Raw genomic sequence first — 15,811 nt, forward strand, 5'->3', positions numbered from 1 at the left:
TCTATCTGTGACGCACCCACGTGTATAAAAATTGTTACTGATTAACAAAAAAACAATAATGTATGTATGAAAAAACAAAGCAGCAGTAGGATGAAAAAACGAGTAATAAAGCATGCTTATGGATTAGTACAAAAAGAAAAGAAAAAGAGAATTTTGGGGAGCATTCATCAACCATGGTGATGTTGGTTGCACCCACAGATTCAGTAGTCACTCACTAGCTCTCGAAGAAAACCAAGTGTCAGTAATAACTAACAAGTCAAACAACACGGATTCGGTTCGAAGAGATCAGCCATGAAGAACGACCACAACAACAACGCCGAACACAACAAAGACACTACCGTTGGAATCCTAGATTCCCGATTCAACCAGACCCTCAGAAATGTTCAAGGGTATTTCTTTCTATCCTCCTCTCTTCTCTCCACTTAGTTACTTTTTATTTTCTGAAAAACTCATGATCTCGAGAATTTCAATGCCTGATTCGCTGATCTTCACTTCCTAATGTTTTCATCCATCGGATTTAGAAAACCCATTAATTTTTTTTTGCATTTTTTGGCATTAATATCACGAATTTTTTATGGGTGAAATTCCAAGACATGGTTGGAAATGGTTTGCGTGTGTCTAGAATCCAATGTTGATGTGACTGTGTTCTTTTCAGTCAAATTGGGAACATTCTTTTCGTAGTGTTACGGATTATTATGGCTTTGGCATGCTTTTCATGGAAGCATATATGCCTTGTACAATTTATGAGAATTTATAGTTTTATATTTTTCCTTTGTGAAGGTTACTCAAGGGTCGTAACATTCCTGGTAAAATATTATTAAGCCAGAGGGTTGAATCTCCAGATTACACAAGCTTATCCTCACCAACTTATATAAGGAGCTCCTCATACAGTGAAACTGGCACAAGTGACCAGACATCTGAGACAGTAGAGGTGATTTTAGTATTCGTGTTTCATAGTTGTATACTATAATCGCACATATATCTATAAGATTGATGATGGGTAGCACTTCATCAAGTGAAACCTCTATTCTTAACACAGGAGGAAGTTCACAGTACAAGTAAACCATTTGGTATTCCCAATGAGAATAAGTTGAAAATATCAGCATCCAATGTAGAGAGCTCATCTGAAGAACTCCGGAAATCTTCCATGGGTGCAAGAGCTACAGATTCTGCAAGAGTTATGAAGTTCACTAAGGTGCTTTCAGAGACAATGGTTAAATTAGGTATTTTAACTTCTGTATTTCAATTTTGGTTTCTATATCACTTATTGACTTATTCCTCGTTGCTCCTTTATGGCCACTTCAGTTATTGAAGTGCCATATTTGCCCTTGTATGGGCAGTGCAAAAACAAATGGGAAGCATTTTCTGAACTCAATCTACACACAACACAAAAATATGGAGATAAAGCAGTTAGTGGTCTTCTAATTTGGAGCTTGTCATTGGTATTAGTCCAGTTAAGAACAGAAAATAAAAGATTTACCTTAGAGGGACCAATTGATTTCCAAATTGGCTTATCCAACAGAAAAGATTATCTAATAGGGGGATGAAGTGAGAAATTGGAAATAAGATTTGGAAGAAAAGAATCCTCAATAATCAAGATATCAACTCCTCCAGTCTTGATTAGGAGTGATATTGACAAAGTTCAATAAAACCCAAAGGTTTTTTGTAGTTCAGAGATTTCCCTGTCATTCATATTTCTAAAAAAATCGTAAATTCCAGGACACAATTAGTTTCAGATGAAGAAAAAAAACTGGGATATAGGAGCATTCTGCAAATTTCAAACTCGAAAGAAGAGATCTAAAAGAGATATAACCTTGAGAGATGAATTCCCAAGGTCTAGCATGAGAAGCTTTAACAGCAGAATTGGCATCCCACCTATTTGAGTGCAAACCATACTTGCTTTTATTAACTTTATGCCACAGAGTAGAAGCCTCAAGGGGAAACTGCTACAGCCATTTAACCACCAAAGCAGCATTGTGCATCAACAGTATCCAATTAGTTTTCCATTTTCAGCAGTGAATTGATGATGCACACCTTATATTTCTTCCTTATCTATCCTGTAGAGAAATTGCGTGAATTTTCTTGGAGGGGTGTTCCAGATTATATGCGTCCTACAGTGTGGAGACTTCTCTTGGTAAGCTCTTTGATCTTCAGTAATTTCTCTTACTCTAGCACGTCCTTTCATGACAGTTATCAATCATAAGAAGCATTACAACAATCAACTTTTGAGTTTAGCTTACAATTTATTAGGATGTGTATTCTTTCATATTTCATGACAGTTATCAATCATAAGAAGCATTACAACAATCAACTCTTTGATCTTCAGTAATTTATTTTAGTCGTATCTGAATTATTTTAGAAAATATTGTTGAGGATGGGCTGCAGAAATATTCTTTCATAGGGATCTTGATGCTGCTTATGTAAATTTTAAACAAGACTACACAGGAGATATTTTATAAGAAAAATGAGTATTTACCCTATAGATAATCTTTTTTTTAAAGTAATAAATAGGTTAATCACATGTTTTCTATGGATACTTTCTTTTCTTATTAAAAATTTAATGAACTGGCAACAGGGATATGCACCACCTAATTCAGATAGAAGGGAGGGAGTTTTGAAAAGGAAGCGCCTTGAGTATCTTGACTGTGTTTCTCAGTATTATGATATTCCTGATACAGAACGCTCAGATGATGAGATCAATATGCTTCGCCAGGTATTCTCAAACTATAACATATTTCTAACTGGATAGGTTTGGAAAATAAGGCTCTTCATTTTTACTACTTGCAATTTTATGATTGTTAGATTGCTGTTGATTGTCCAAGAACTGTGCCTGAAGTTTCATTCTTTCAACAACAGCAAGTTCAGAAATCATTGGAGCGTATTCTGTACACATGGTTAGATATTACTGACATCTCGTTTTTTTGGGACTGGTTTTATTTTGAGCTAGTGTTCTTTGTTGTGAATATTTTCCTGAGGTGAAATAAGGCTCTTAGCTTGGCTAAGAAAGTTACACTATATTTAGGTAGCATTTGATTTGGCTTTTTTCAAGCTTAAAAGCTACTTTAAATTAGCTGATGAAATTATTGCATAGGTTAGCATATGCCATGTATCATTTTTTGTTATCCTTCATAGTTAAGCAGCTCCAATAAACTGGTGGTAGTGGTATACATCATGGATTAATTTCATTTATTTTTAGACTGATCGTAGATTTGTTTCCATTTATCTTACTAAATGATAATCTTGATGGAGACTGGGAGGAGATTCTCTTCTAGAAATGGTTTCAGCATTGGTAACCAGAAAGATGGTTATGATGCATAATTATTTCACTTTCAGAAGATGCTGAGAATAGTTGCTATGATATTGTATACTTCTGTTTCTTCTTAACTGTAGTTTAGAGCAATAGCTCGAGAAAAGAAATAGGAAAAAAAATTATGGAACCAGAGTGAACCTTTGTGATCTAGCTTTCCCATTTTAAGTGCATCAATCTGCTATCAATTGGATTGGTTGTAGTCTTTACCTGCGATAAATACTCTGGAACTCTATTCTTCTGCATTATCCTTCTTGTTTAACTAATTTTTGCTCACTAATTGCATGTTATTGTTAATAGATATTTTACTTATATAGTTTCCTGATTTTTGCTAGGGCAATTCGACATCCTGCAAGTGGATATGTTCAGGGGATAAATGATCTTGTTACGCCATTTTTAGTTGTTTTCCTATCAGAATACTTGGAAGGGGGCATAGATAATTGGTCAATGTCTGATTTATCTTCAGATGAAATCTCTAATGTAGAGGCTGACTGCTATTGGTGCTTGTCAAAGTTGCTTGACAGTATGCAAGACCATTATACATTTGCTCAACCAGGAATTCAAAGGCTTGTTTTTAAGTTGAAGGAATTGGTCAGGAGGATTGACGGTAACTTTTTTCTCAGGCCTGTTGTTTTTCTTCAAGTATATCTATAATTGCATGAATTTAAAGACCCCACTTTTGAATATGGATTTGGATATGCATTAATTTTACCGAACCTCAGTTTTAGGAAAATATAAAAACATTTGGCTAAATTATTCTCTCACTCTCTATTAATGCTCTCTGTTATTTCACTTTGTGGAGAATGGGGCTAGTGAGAGATTAGGATAAAATTGAAAATATTAATGACTTCTTGGTTTTCTGAAGTGACAAATGAAATGAAACAAAATATCTTATAAAAAACAACTGATATTTTGAAATGTAGGGATATAATATTATTTGTATGTCTCCTAATTGAATCTGATACTGAAATTTTGAGTTCCCCCAGATCCTGTTTCAAACCATATGGAGGAGCAAGGATTGGAATTTCTTCAATTTGCTTTCCGCTGGTTCAACTGTCTTCTAATCCGCGAGGTTTGCTCATAATTTTTTTGTCTCAAAAGTGCAATAGTCTTCCCCAGAGCTGCATGTATAACTCGTAAATTGACTGCATATCAAGCCCGAAGGAGTTGTTAATTTGGTTTGAGGGAATTATGGAGTACAAAAAATTTGGCCCAATTTTATGCTTTTGTTAACTCTGATTTCTGCTTTATGTAATCAGATACCCTTCCATCTTGTCACTCGTCTTTGGGACACATATCTAGCTGAAGGAGATGCCTTACCAGACTTCCTTGTGTATATATCTGCCAGTTTTCTTCTAACGGTGAGCCAGCTTACGTTGGTCTTTTCACCAATATAAGTTATTTGAATCGAATTTCATCCTGTAGCTAATATACAGAGGGGTAGTATTTGTTGGTCCATTTGTCAATGTTTCTATTTCCTCTCTATGGTACATTACAGTAGATAATGGTCTTTATGGTTTGCAATTTTTTTGCCAGTAAACACTTCTGCACCACTTTGTGAATGCTTCTATTTCCACCTAGGATGAATATTCTCTAATCTTTATAATTGTTTTTATCAGTGGTCTGACAATCTCCAGAAGCTTGATTTCCAAGAGTTGGTAATGTTCCTTCAACACCTTCCAACTAAGAACTGGACTGACCAGGAGCTCGAGATGGTACTTTCTCGTGCATTTATGTGGCACAGCATGTTCAACAACTCTCCGAGTCATTTAGCTAACTGAGAAAGCAAGCAAGCAATTGCGATTTTCTGGGGGTTTTCCTCACTTCCCATCCGACTTTTTTCCCCTCTAGTGTGACATGAACCAATTTTTTTAACCAATTTTTACATGAATTTTGCCTTGTAATATCTTGTAAAGGAGAGACAAAAATAAACAGGAGAGAAAGAGAGAGAGAGAGAGAGTTTTGTATTATTTTTTTATATACATATTATTCTAGTAATGTCAGCAAGCGATGATAGTTACTTTCCATTTCTTGGTTGAATTCATAGGTTTCAAATTCAATAATATTAATGATTTGGAGCATTGGAATGGTTTTATATCAAGTTAGAAAAGGGAACCCACCCAGAAATCTGATTCGATTCTAAAAAGGGGAAGTGTTTTTTGTAAGCTTTGACAGGGAAAAAAAGAAAAAAAAAAAGAGTAATTGTCGGGAATTAAAACTATTTTCGTTGGACATTTTCGCTAACTTGTAAGTGTCAACGGGAGTAAATTCTACTGTTAATTCTCCCTGAAGATGGGGCTGCAAGTCGGTTTGTGGCGATGTAATATGAGATGTGCAATGTCTAGGAGGAACTCAGCGCAGTCAGTATTGTCATTTCAACAGCGTAAGCATTGTTCAAATTTGTCTAATATTAATGTTAAGAATAAAAATGTTTAGTACATGACAAGAAGCCAACACAAGAGGCAGCACTACTATATTGAAATCAAAATCAGATATATTGTGACACTAGCACAAGCACCACCAACAAAAAAAGACTGTTTTGCTGCTGCTGCAACAGCCACCACAAACAAGACCGTGAACCGCTGCCGGAAAATTTTATACGAAATCCACATGTCTCTTTTTGGGCTGAAGAGTAAAGACACATGGATTATTATTATTTATACAAGAAAGGAAACATATTGAGTCGAATGAAGCAGAACAAGGTAGGTAGCAGCAAGCTTACTTGTTTTTGTTGGAGTGGACATAGTGAAGACAGTCTTGTTTGATGTTGTCCGTTTTTTTCAAGATTTGGGATCAATATGGTGAAAGTGAACTTATCGGGGGAACAAGAAGAAGGCCATGAAAGCGTACATCTGCATAGCCTTCTCCGTCATCCAAACATCTCACTGCACATCCTCGTATTCAGAAAACAGCTCCTCCTCCATGTCGGTTTTCTTGTTTCTTCTGTTCTTAATGTTGAAATTTGAGTTTGAGGTTAAAGTACCATTCCCCCCCATAGCGCTACGGACTCGCTCACTCTTAATATCATATTCGATTACTCTACACACAACGGAGGAGAGATTAGTTTACTGGCTTCGTATTCAAGACGCCAATTTGGAAATCAATTGGTCCCTCTAAGGTAAATCAATTTGGACTAATACCAATGACAAACTCCAAATTAGAAAACCACTAACTGTTTTATCTCCGTATTTTTGTGTTGTGTGTAGATTGAGTTCAGAAAATGCTTCCCATTTGTTTTTGCACTGCCCATACAAGGGCAACTATGTTATCAGTATGTTTATCTTGGACCTAATCTCTCTGTTGTTCCTTTGTTCATTCCTTGAAAATCATAGTTTTAAAATTAAATTATAAAATTAAATATTAACACAACATGGTCAATTGAAAAAAGGATAATAGAGAAGCCAATTTGATTTATCACAAGAACTCAAGTGATCATGAAGGAACAAAGAGGACTAAGTCAATGAGATGGGTCAGTCCCAACATTAAATGGGTCGAGTCATAAGAACAAGACTTGGCTGTTGCTATGTGTATCCAGCACAATTGTTAATACACAAAACAAAATAGTAAAATTTTATTTTTTCACTTCCATAAACGAATTGATCAATTTATTTGAGATTTATAGATTGACAATCCGTATTGAGCTTATAGATTAATGGTCCAATCAGGAATCGAACTTATGACTTTTACATTATAATTACGACGCTATAAAATTTCTAATACATATTTATATGTAATACACATGTAAATTTAAATAATAAATTTTATGATAATTAATTTTAATTTAATAATTAATTTGCTTATATATAAATTGTAAAAATTTCGTCAATCCTATCAACTTTACGAAATGACAAAATAGAATTTCACGATTTGGCTTAGTGTACCACCAGTTATGCTGATGCGCGTAGCAAACCTAATTGTGATTTTTCAATAATAGTTTTTAAGATAAAAAGAGGGGTGTTGAAGCCCAAATAAAATACTAGAAAACCCACTTCTATAAGGTGAAGGAGACGGAGAGTAAGATGGGGTTATCGGCGTCAAAGAGAGTGGAGAAGAGTCTGTCGAACTCGGGCGATTTTGACTCAGCATGCGACTCAGCCTTCTCCCACTGCCTCGCTCTCACACAGCACGCCTTCGAAGGAGTGTTCCCTTACCAACTCAAAACCGCCTCCGATTACATCCACGCCAACACCACACACCCTCTCATTCGAAATTGGCTCCCCACACCTCCCGATCGGACCCAAATCGACGCAGCCCTCCGCCGCCTCCCTCCCAATTCCGATGACACACTTCCACTTCCCCTCTTCAAAAACTGGGCCCACCACCTCTACACCGACGCCGTCGTGTCCGCCGCCGCCAAATCGCTTAAGGTGCGCGTTCCCGTCGGCATCGCCGGGATCGTCGGAGTCAGCGCCCTCACTCGGCCTCCTCTCCGAATGGTTGGCACCTTCATTGGAGCCTACTCCCTCGCTGTTGCGCTCTCCATTTTAGATGGCTTATCCACATAAATTGTATTTCTAATTTTCCGCTTTTTTATGCTTCGGCAATGATACTGTTATTTGATTACATAGAGTAATTACAATCCTTTGTAAGTAAGTATATTAATTTTTGTAATTATTATCTTAAAAATTATATTTATTATATATTTTTTATTAATCACTAATCGACAAAAAATTATACTGCCAGTATTTAATTTTTTTTTTATAAAATTTTTATTATGTAATTTGATATTTGTTAGTGCAATACTGGTATTCACTAATCTGGTGTAGGTCTTTTCTAGAAGCATTCAATTCAAGTGTGTTCTGCCTTCTCCTTTACGTCAAGCTTAGACTTTATACTAATCTTCTAAGTTTGATATACAATCTAATCGTATTTCCTTATCGGCAAGATATTAATATTTTTTTCTTATTGGGTAGTTTGTTAGTTTTATTATAAATGTTGGTGGTAGATATTCCAATCCACACCCTCTTTTTTCCTTAAATCTTATTGGCAACCATCAAGTTAATCTTTTATTTATCTCCAAATAAGATGTGATTTAATCGTTTCATGTTATCTTCGGAAGATCATTGATGATGTAATTAGAATACCTAAATATGTTTTCCACTAGGGGCTTATCGGACTATTCAGTTGGATTTCGATAACATGGGCCAAGACGGTTGCTCAGTCCAATAACGATCGGAAGATACATTTACTAAATGTATATCAAATTACAATATATAAATTAATCTCTTATATCTAAAAGGTTTATTTAAACCTAAGGGCTTAAAAGGAGTCCAAGCTCATTATAGTTAAAACACACAAAAACATGAAACAGGGTATTACAATGTGCGTAACTTGTGTGACCAAAATCACTGTTAGGACATGAAATTCTTAACTCATCTTCACGAAAGTTGTGGACAATTTATTCTTGAAATTAGACATTTGTCTCGTGTCGTTTCGATTTCTACAATTTAAGATATCCTAAAAACATTATACATACGCATGTTGTCGTCTAATGCGTTTCCCGGTGGTGGAAATTCACACACCTTAGCCATGGTGCATTTTGTTTGTCAATTTAGGTTTTTTGGTGCTTGTTACACCCATGTGAATTGTCACACCTCAGGGTGTGACACATCTGGTTGTCATTTTCTCTAACTTTCTTCAAGTTTTCAAGCTTGTATCCTTTCCTTGATGCAATCCAAGCTTCTAATTGTCCTTCACCTGTTTCCAACTTCCAAATCACCCCGAGTCTTCAGTCTGTAACTTCCAAGGCCGAATCATCTCATGACAAACCTTGCTAAAATCCAGAAACACACAAAGAACGCCAAAAAGTCTCTTAAGGAACAAAATTGTGAAAACTAAGAGTAGAACTAATCCTAATTAACATAAAATGCATGCAAAACTGCATGAAACAATGCGCAAGACATGGTATGAAAGGCTACGCATCAGTGGTCTAGGACGAGATAAATGGGAAGACACATGTTTTAGAAAATAATTATGAGAGAAATTTGATTTTTTTTTTAACCCAATTTCTTACCCTAGCCCCAATAATCCTACAACACTTATGTAATAAAATGATAAGAAAATGTTTTTATAATAGAATTATCAAGACGAAATAGATATGTTATGACTTCCAAAGTACGGGTGTGAGATTCAAATTCAAATGTTAAGTAATTTTAAATTTGAAAAAATAATAAGCGATACATAATTAAAATGAACTCATAATATCTTACAAATTTGACTCGAAAATATTTTTAATTTTGATAATTAACACTTTTTGATTTTAGTACATTACTAATATTTTTCCATATTTATTAAGAAGTTGGACTTTGGCGGCCATATTTTGATTTGAACGAAAGAGATTTAAATATATTAAACACGTAATCTTATTATATTTGAGTTTCAAATTCATGGACATAAAGAAATCTAGAAGAATTAATCTCTCTCATACAAGTGTGAATGAAGATATATACGTTTAAAACTCCTCCTAAAAGTGAATTGAGCGAGGGAACAAGCCTTCAATTCTTTATTGAAAAGAAAAAATGAGTGGTATAAGAAGATACATAATTTATTCTATATAATATGTGTATAGGTAGCGTGGCTTGCTACCTTAGCAAGTAAGATTATCACCGGTGGCAACACCGAATTGTCTACAGTAGTCAGTGTAGTAATTAACGCGAGCCTGAACTGTGGAAGGGTTGGCACCATCACATTCAAGTTGACCGTTAATGGCTCTGATGGTTGCACCAAAGCCTTGGTTGATGACAGGGCGCACGTGTTGCATCCAGTACCACAGTGCTGTCTTGAAAGAAATCACAGGATCATTGCCCACTGTTTCAGGAGCGTTCAATCCATCAAAATCGTTGCTCTGTCCAGCAGGTCCATAGTTGAAGTTCCATGTTAGTTGAATCGGACCACGCCCATAGTAGCCTCTGTTAGAAAGGCACGGATACTGTGAAATCGTATTCTCGTCGCAGTAGTCCTGCGATGCACCATTAATCTCTTCAATGTGGCAAAAATCTGCACCCCATGTCACCAATCATTTCAATTAGCAGTTAAGTAAAGTTTATATAAGAATTAAGAAAGGTGGTAATTCTTACGTCCAGTTTCATGTGTGAAATGGGCAAAAGCAGCTGCAATCTCGCGCTTGGAGTCATCCTGGGAACCAAGTCTACCAAAGTCATTATAGGAATTGAGAGCATTAAGAAAAGCATCTCGTGAGTAAAAGTTCTTGCCAGCACAGCCAGAGTCAGCCTGATCAATTATGCCACTGAAGAATTGTGGTGTGACAATGTCAGCCACATTAACATTGTTAGTACTTGGTGTGCTCGAATAACAAGGACCCTGCTTGCACCCTGTGCCGCAGTACTCCTCACCGTTACCACAATACCCATGTTGGCTGCAACATAACCCTTCAGCACAACCACAGTTTTGAGCACTCACATTTTGGGGCACCTTTGTTATCATAACAAAGGCCACCGCTACAACAACGCATAAGAATTTCTTTCCTATCATTTTGCGGGAGAAACTATTAGTATTTGATTGATGAGGAATTCGGAGTTAGGGGATGTGTATTTATACTGATGTTGCTACCTTACGTAGATGTTTCGCCGCCTATGCTAAGTATGCGAAGAAATTTTATGTGGTTAAAATCTGAGTTTGAATGTTTCAATACCAAATTTCTAATCAATTCCTTGAAAGTTAGTGCGTTGATTTGTGGGTGGACTTTGATATGTCAAATGTAGTACAACCTGTACGTATCCATACGTATGGTTTATGGATTAAGTCTTGGTCGTTGCCCTGTTAAATACGGTGGTTGTGTCCATAATGTATATGCTGAATGATTTTGTCCTCTATGCCAAATAAGTCAGCCTTCCTCCACGTTAGGGGCTATTGCAAGAAAGATCAATTGAGATGGATCAATTCATTTTGTTATAATGATATTATAAAATTAAGGTACATATTTCATAATAAAAATGTTAGTATAAATATAATATTATTATGCTCTATAAAATGTTATTCATTAAAAAAAGTCTATCTATTAATACATAATTATAATTATTAAAGGAGTGTAACTTAAAAAACATTAAATACCATATCAAAACTCAAAATATATATAATCCAATTTAAAATTTCTAATCTAATTTTTATAATATAATAATAAATTGGTTTGTAAATTATGAGAGTGCATATATGAAAGTAGGGGCGGATTCAAGACCCTAAGTCGATAGGGACAAATTATAAAAAATAAAATTAGTGGGTTCAATTATATAAATATAGATAAAATAAAATATAAAAATTTAAAATTTTATTTACAAATTTAGTGAATTTTAAAAAATGAGTGGTGCAAGTGCATCCCTGAAGCCAACATAGATCCGCCACTAATGAAAGCATTGAACAATCTTAATAGCATATTATACAATCATGATTGATATAAGTGATAAAGACTTATATCTTTTAATTTTAATCAAATAGTCCAAAATTCAAATTCTGGTTAACCTTAAGGTATGAAATAAATCGTATTTAAAAAAAAAATACTTATTTTATGCATACTTAAGGTTTTCAACAACAAAAATATCATTAATTTGACTATAATAATTTTGTAATAATACCATGATTAAAAAAATATGAATACATTTTTCCTAATCTTTAAGTGAAATTATTTATATTATTTATTTATTTATTATCCTGAAATTTCGAAAAGGTATAAGGATTTTAATGTTATAAAACTTTCTGTTTCGCTCTGACATCATTCTGATCATAAAATAAAACAAAAAATAAAAATCTGATCATGATAAACGAAAGTAACAAATGTGGATGAAATGATAGTTTCAAAGCAATCCGACAAAGTAACAATGATGACATAGAGAAACTGAGAAAGAATTACTGGGATGCTCATCAGTTAGTTCGGTTAAGGTTTAGGGTAAAATAAAATTTGAAAATTGATTGTATTTAGAGTATGTTTGGTTTCTATTTTTTTATTAGTTGGAAAGTAGTTAACATAAATGGAGCAAACTAGGAAAAACAAAGAAACCAACAGTGTCAGAAGCATCTGCAACTAACAATAATATCCAAAGATGAGATGAGCAAATTGTCCAAACAAAATAAGGTGAGGAAGACTCTCTACACCAAATCTTGCTAACCAGTGTAAGCATGGATGGATGAAAGATACGTTCCAAGCTCTTGCCACAAGTTAGCGAATTTAAGCAATAATAGGTGCATAAGGATGAGAAGATCGAAACTGTTCCACCATTAATAAGATGAATAGCGAATTTTGAGTCCAATTCAAATAAGAGAGTGAAAACCATTGGACCAAGCCAACTCGAAAACATGGAGGATTGCAAATAATTTTGCAGACGTCAAGCTGATTGGTTGCTGGTTATCTAGAGCCTGATATTATTTTGCAAGGCTGTTAGCCTGCAAAACATTTGTTTATTAACATTCAGCACAAGACTGGGGTTTACACGAGTCATGTAATATGGTGCGTTTTCTAAGTTATTTTTGCTTATGGTTTCATGCAGAATTTCTTTGGCAGACCATGTAAAAACTATTACTTTAGAAGCCATTCTAAAAGTGTAAGTACCTATGGAGTCCTAGAGTCATTAAGCGGAATGAATGGATCCATAGCGAAGCCAATAAAATATGTCCTTTGCACTGCACTTAGTTCTTGTGCAAAATCTCTGAATTGGCATTTGGGTATACAGATCCATGCTTACATGATTCGATCTGGACATGAAGATAATTTGTTCCTTAGCAGTGCACTTGTTGATTTCTATGCGAAATGTTTTGCTATTGTCGATGCAAGGAAGGTATTTTAGTAGCATGAAAATACATGATCAGTTTTCATGGACTTCACTTATTACTGGATTCTCAATCAATGGACAAGGAAGAGATGCCTTCTTGTTGTTCAAAGAGATGTTATGCACCCAAGTTAATCCCAATTGTTTTACTTTTGCTAGTGTAGTGTCTGTGTGGGGCAAAATGGTGCCCTTGAACATTGTTCAACTCTTCATGCTTCTGTCATCAAACGGGGATATGATACTAACAATTTTGTAGTCAGCTCATTAATTGATTGTTATGCAAATTCGGGACAAATTGATGACGCTGCATTATTATTTGATGAAACTAATGAGAAGGATATTGTTGTATACAATTCTATGATCTCTGGATATTCTAAAAATCTGTACAGTGAAGATACATTGAAACTATTTGTAGAAATGAGGGGAAAAAATTTGAATCCTACCGATCATACTTTATGTACCATTTTAAATGCTTGCAACAGCCTTGCAGTGCTCTTTCAAGGAAGACAAGTGCACTCTCTTGTTATTAAAATGGGTTCAGAAGGGAATGTGTTTGTGGCCAGTGCTTTGAATGATATGTATTCCAAGGGTGGCAATAGTGACGAGGCTCAATGTGTGTTAGATCAGACTTCTAAGAAGAATAATGTGTTGTATCATGGGTTATGCTCAATGTGGGTGAGGTTCAGAGGCTGTGAAATTTTTTGATTGTCTATTGACCAGGCTAGAGTTAATTCCTGATCATATCTGCTTTACTGCTGTCTTAACAGCTTGTAATCATGCAGGATTTCTTGACAAAGGGGTGGAGTACATCAACAAAATGACAACAAATTATGGCTTGTCTCCTGATATAGATCAATATGCTTGCTTGCTTGATCTTTATGCTGGAAACGGAAATTTAAGTAAGGCTAGGGATTTGATGGAAGAAATGCCTTATGATCCAAATTATGTAATCTGGAGTTCTTTCTTTAGTTCTTGTAAGATTTATGGAGATGTAGAACTTGGGAGGGAGGCTGCTGATCAACTTATTAAGATGAAACCAGGTAACGCAGCACCACATTTGACACTAGCACATATCTATGCAAGAAAAGGTTTATGGAATGAAGTTGCTGAAGTCAGAAGGCTTATGCAACAAAGGAGAATAAGAAAACCTGCAGGTTGGAGTTGGGTAGAGGTGGATAAGCAGATTCATGTATTTGCAGTTGATGATGTAACTCATCAACAATCAAATGAAATCTACAGAGAGTTAGAATATATTTACTTGGGAATCATAGAAGCGTCATCTTATGTAGTAGAGGATAGCAATATTCTAGCATAGATCTATTTGTTTCTCTTGGAGTGCATAATCCATTTTATATAAGGAACCCAAATATTGTGGAAACGTGCTACTGGATTTCATTTTCGACTCCATCATATCAACGTATAATGAATTAATGATAATCAAAATAGGAATTATTTAAAAACGGTAAAAACTTTGAGATAGATTGTGATCCTTATTTTAATACACAAGGATGTTCACCAGTTACATTATTCACCTGTTACTTATTCAGCCCTCATAGATCGTCTACCAACAAAGTCATCAAATCGACAACAAGATTCAACTCAATTATTGTGAAAATTAACATATCATCCTTTACCTTCATCAATTAGAATCTCTATGTTGATTTTGACAACTGGATTTCTTACTTCATTCTAATGTCAACACTTATTAATATTATAATTCTTATACAGCTACTCAATAGTATTCTTGTAACCATGCTAGATATTTGTAATTAGATTGGACTTCAACGACGTAATGGAAGATTATGACTATTCAATAACTGGGCCTCTCTGAAGTGCATTTCCTTTTCTCGAGTCACCAAAATATATGGTGCCGAAAAATGGGTCTGGCATATTTTGTTGACAAACTCTGCCTTCTAACTAACTAATTAGGTGACCCTATGTTGCACATATAATTTAATTAATAGTTTCAATTGATGTATCTGACCAAAATTTTTATAAAAATTTGGTCAAATCATTTTAATATGAAAATATCAATTCAAATATATTTAATTATTTATATATGAATAAAATAAAATAAAAACTCATTTTAAATTTAATAATCACATGATTTAGTTTTTTTATGATTACGTTTACAGTGTTATTATTCATTAAAAATGGCATCAACAAATGACCGCATTTAAAACTATTTTTTTTTATTTCAAATTGTAAATAAGCGTAATCTTTCAAATAAAAAAAAATTTAAGGATGTTGTATAAACATAGACACAATTTTCGTGATATTTGTTTAACATGAGCAAATCTTTTTTATTATTATTAATAAATGAGAAAATCTTGTTGTTCATAGTCTAACAATAACGTTAAGATTATAAGCTAGTAGTTAAGTGTTTGAGTATATTCTAAGTCGTATCTCTTTTATTATTCTGAATGAAATAAAATAAGTTGATTTACGTAATAAAAAAAAGTTGAAACCACTTATGCACTCGGTTGATAATTATATGCATGACATTAATAATTAATATTGAAGGATTTTATGTAAAGATAATAAAGAGGAGAACGGTCATTAAAAAGTAAAATATTAAATTTCTTAACCTTTATATATTAATGTCAAAGAGAAACACTGGACTGGAGACAAGAAGTTAATTAACATAAAAAAAAAACTAACATGAGGCGTGAAAGAAGTGAAATAACCACCGAAACCAATAATAAAACTCAAAGTAAATTTCACCAAT

The 15,811-nt window shown here is 34.3% G+C and overlaps 4 protein-coding genes across 4 annotated transcripts; 3 read left to right on the forward strand and 1 right to left on the reverse strand.

Moving 5' to 3' along the window:
* The first annotated feature begins 53 nt into the window (after positions 1 to 53).
* On the forward strand, positions 54 to 5,370 carry LOC100776049 (TBC1 domain family member 22B). The gene is made up of 10 exons (XM_003543529.5): positions 54 to 389; positions 781 to 931; positions 1,040 to 1,223; positions 2,064 to 2,134; positions 2,576 to 2,713; positions 2,803 to 2,894; positions 3,643 to 3,914; positions 4,294 to 4,379; positions 4,567 to 4,668; positions 4,927 to 5,370. Exons 1-10 carry the CDS (start codon positions 292 to 294, stop codon positions 5,086 to 5,088), a joined length of 1,356 nt encoding a protein of 451 aa, XP_003543577.1. The 5' UTR covers positions 54 to 291; the 3' UTR covers positions 5,089 to 5,370.
* A 1,740-nt stretch (positions 5,371 to 7,110) lies between these two features.
* Positions 7,111 to 7,978, forward strand: LOC100526974 (uncharacterized). Its single transcript, NM_001249792.3, has one exon. The coding sequence runs from the start codon at positions 7,327 to 7,329 to the stop codon at positions 7,810 to 7,812; it is 486 nt and encodes a 161-aa protein (NP_001236721.2). The 5' UTR covers positions 7,111 to 7,326; the 3' UTR covers positions 7,813 to 7,978.
* Positions 7,979 to 9,726: 1,748 nt separating this feature from the next.
* On the reverse strand, positions 9,727 to 10,874 carry LOC100776582 (endochitinase PR4). The gene is made up of 2 exons (XM_003543530.4): positions 10,384 to 10,874; positions 9,727 to 10,303 (listed from the first exon to the last, which is right to left on the reverse strand). The coding sequence occupies exons 1-2, from the start codon at positions 10,796 to 10,798 to the stop codon at positions 9,894 to 9,896; spliced, it is 825 nt and encodes a 274-aa protein (XP_003543578.1). The 5' UTR covers positions 10,799 to 10,874; the 3' UTR covers positions 9,727 to 9,893.
* Positions 10,875 to 13,614: 2,740 nt separating this feature from the next.
* LOC102662547 (pentatricopeptide repeat-containing protein At2g13600-like) lies at positions 13,615 to 14,398 on the forward strand. Its single transcript, XM_014766306.1, is given in 2 exon segments — positions 13,615 to 13,733; positions 13,735 to 14,398. Coding segments are annotated over 2 exon segments (783 nt in total).
* The last annotated feature ends 1,413 nt before the right edge of the window (positions 14,399 to 15,811 follow it).

The sequence above is a fragment of the Glycine max genome, chromosome 13 (genome assembly GCF_000004515.6).
Source record: "Glycine max cultivar Williams 82 chromosome 13, Glycine_max_v4.0, whole genome shotgun sequence".
NCBI classification, from domain to species: domain Eukaryota; kingdom Viridiplantae; phylum Streptophyta; class Magnoliopsida; order Fabales; family Fabaceae; genus Glycine; species Glycine max.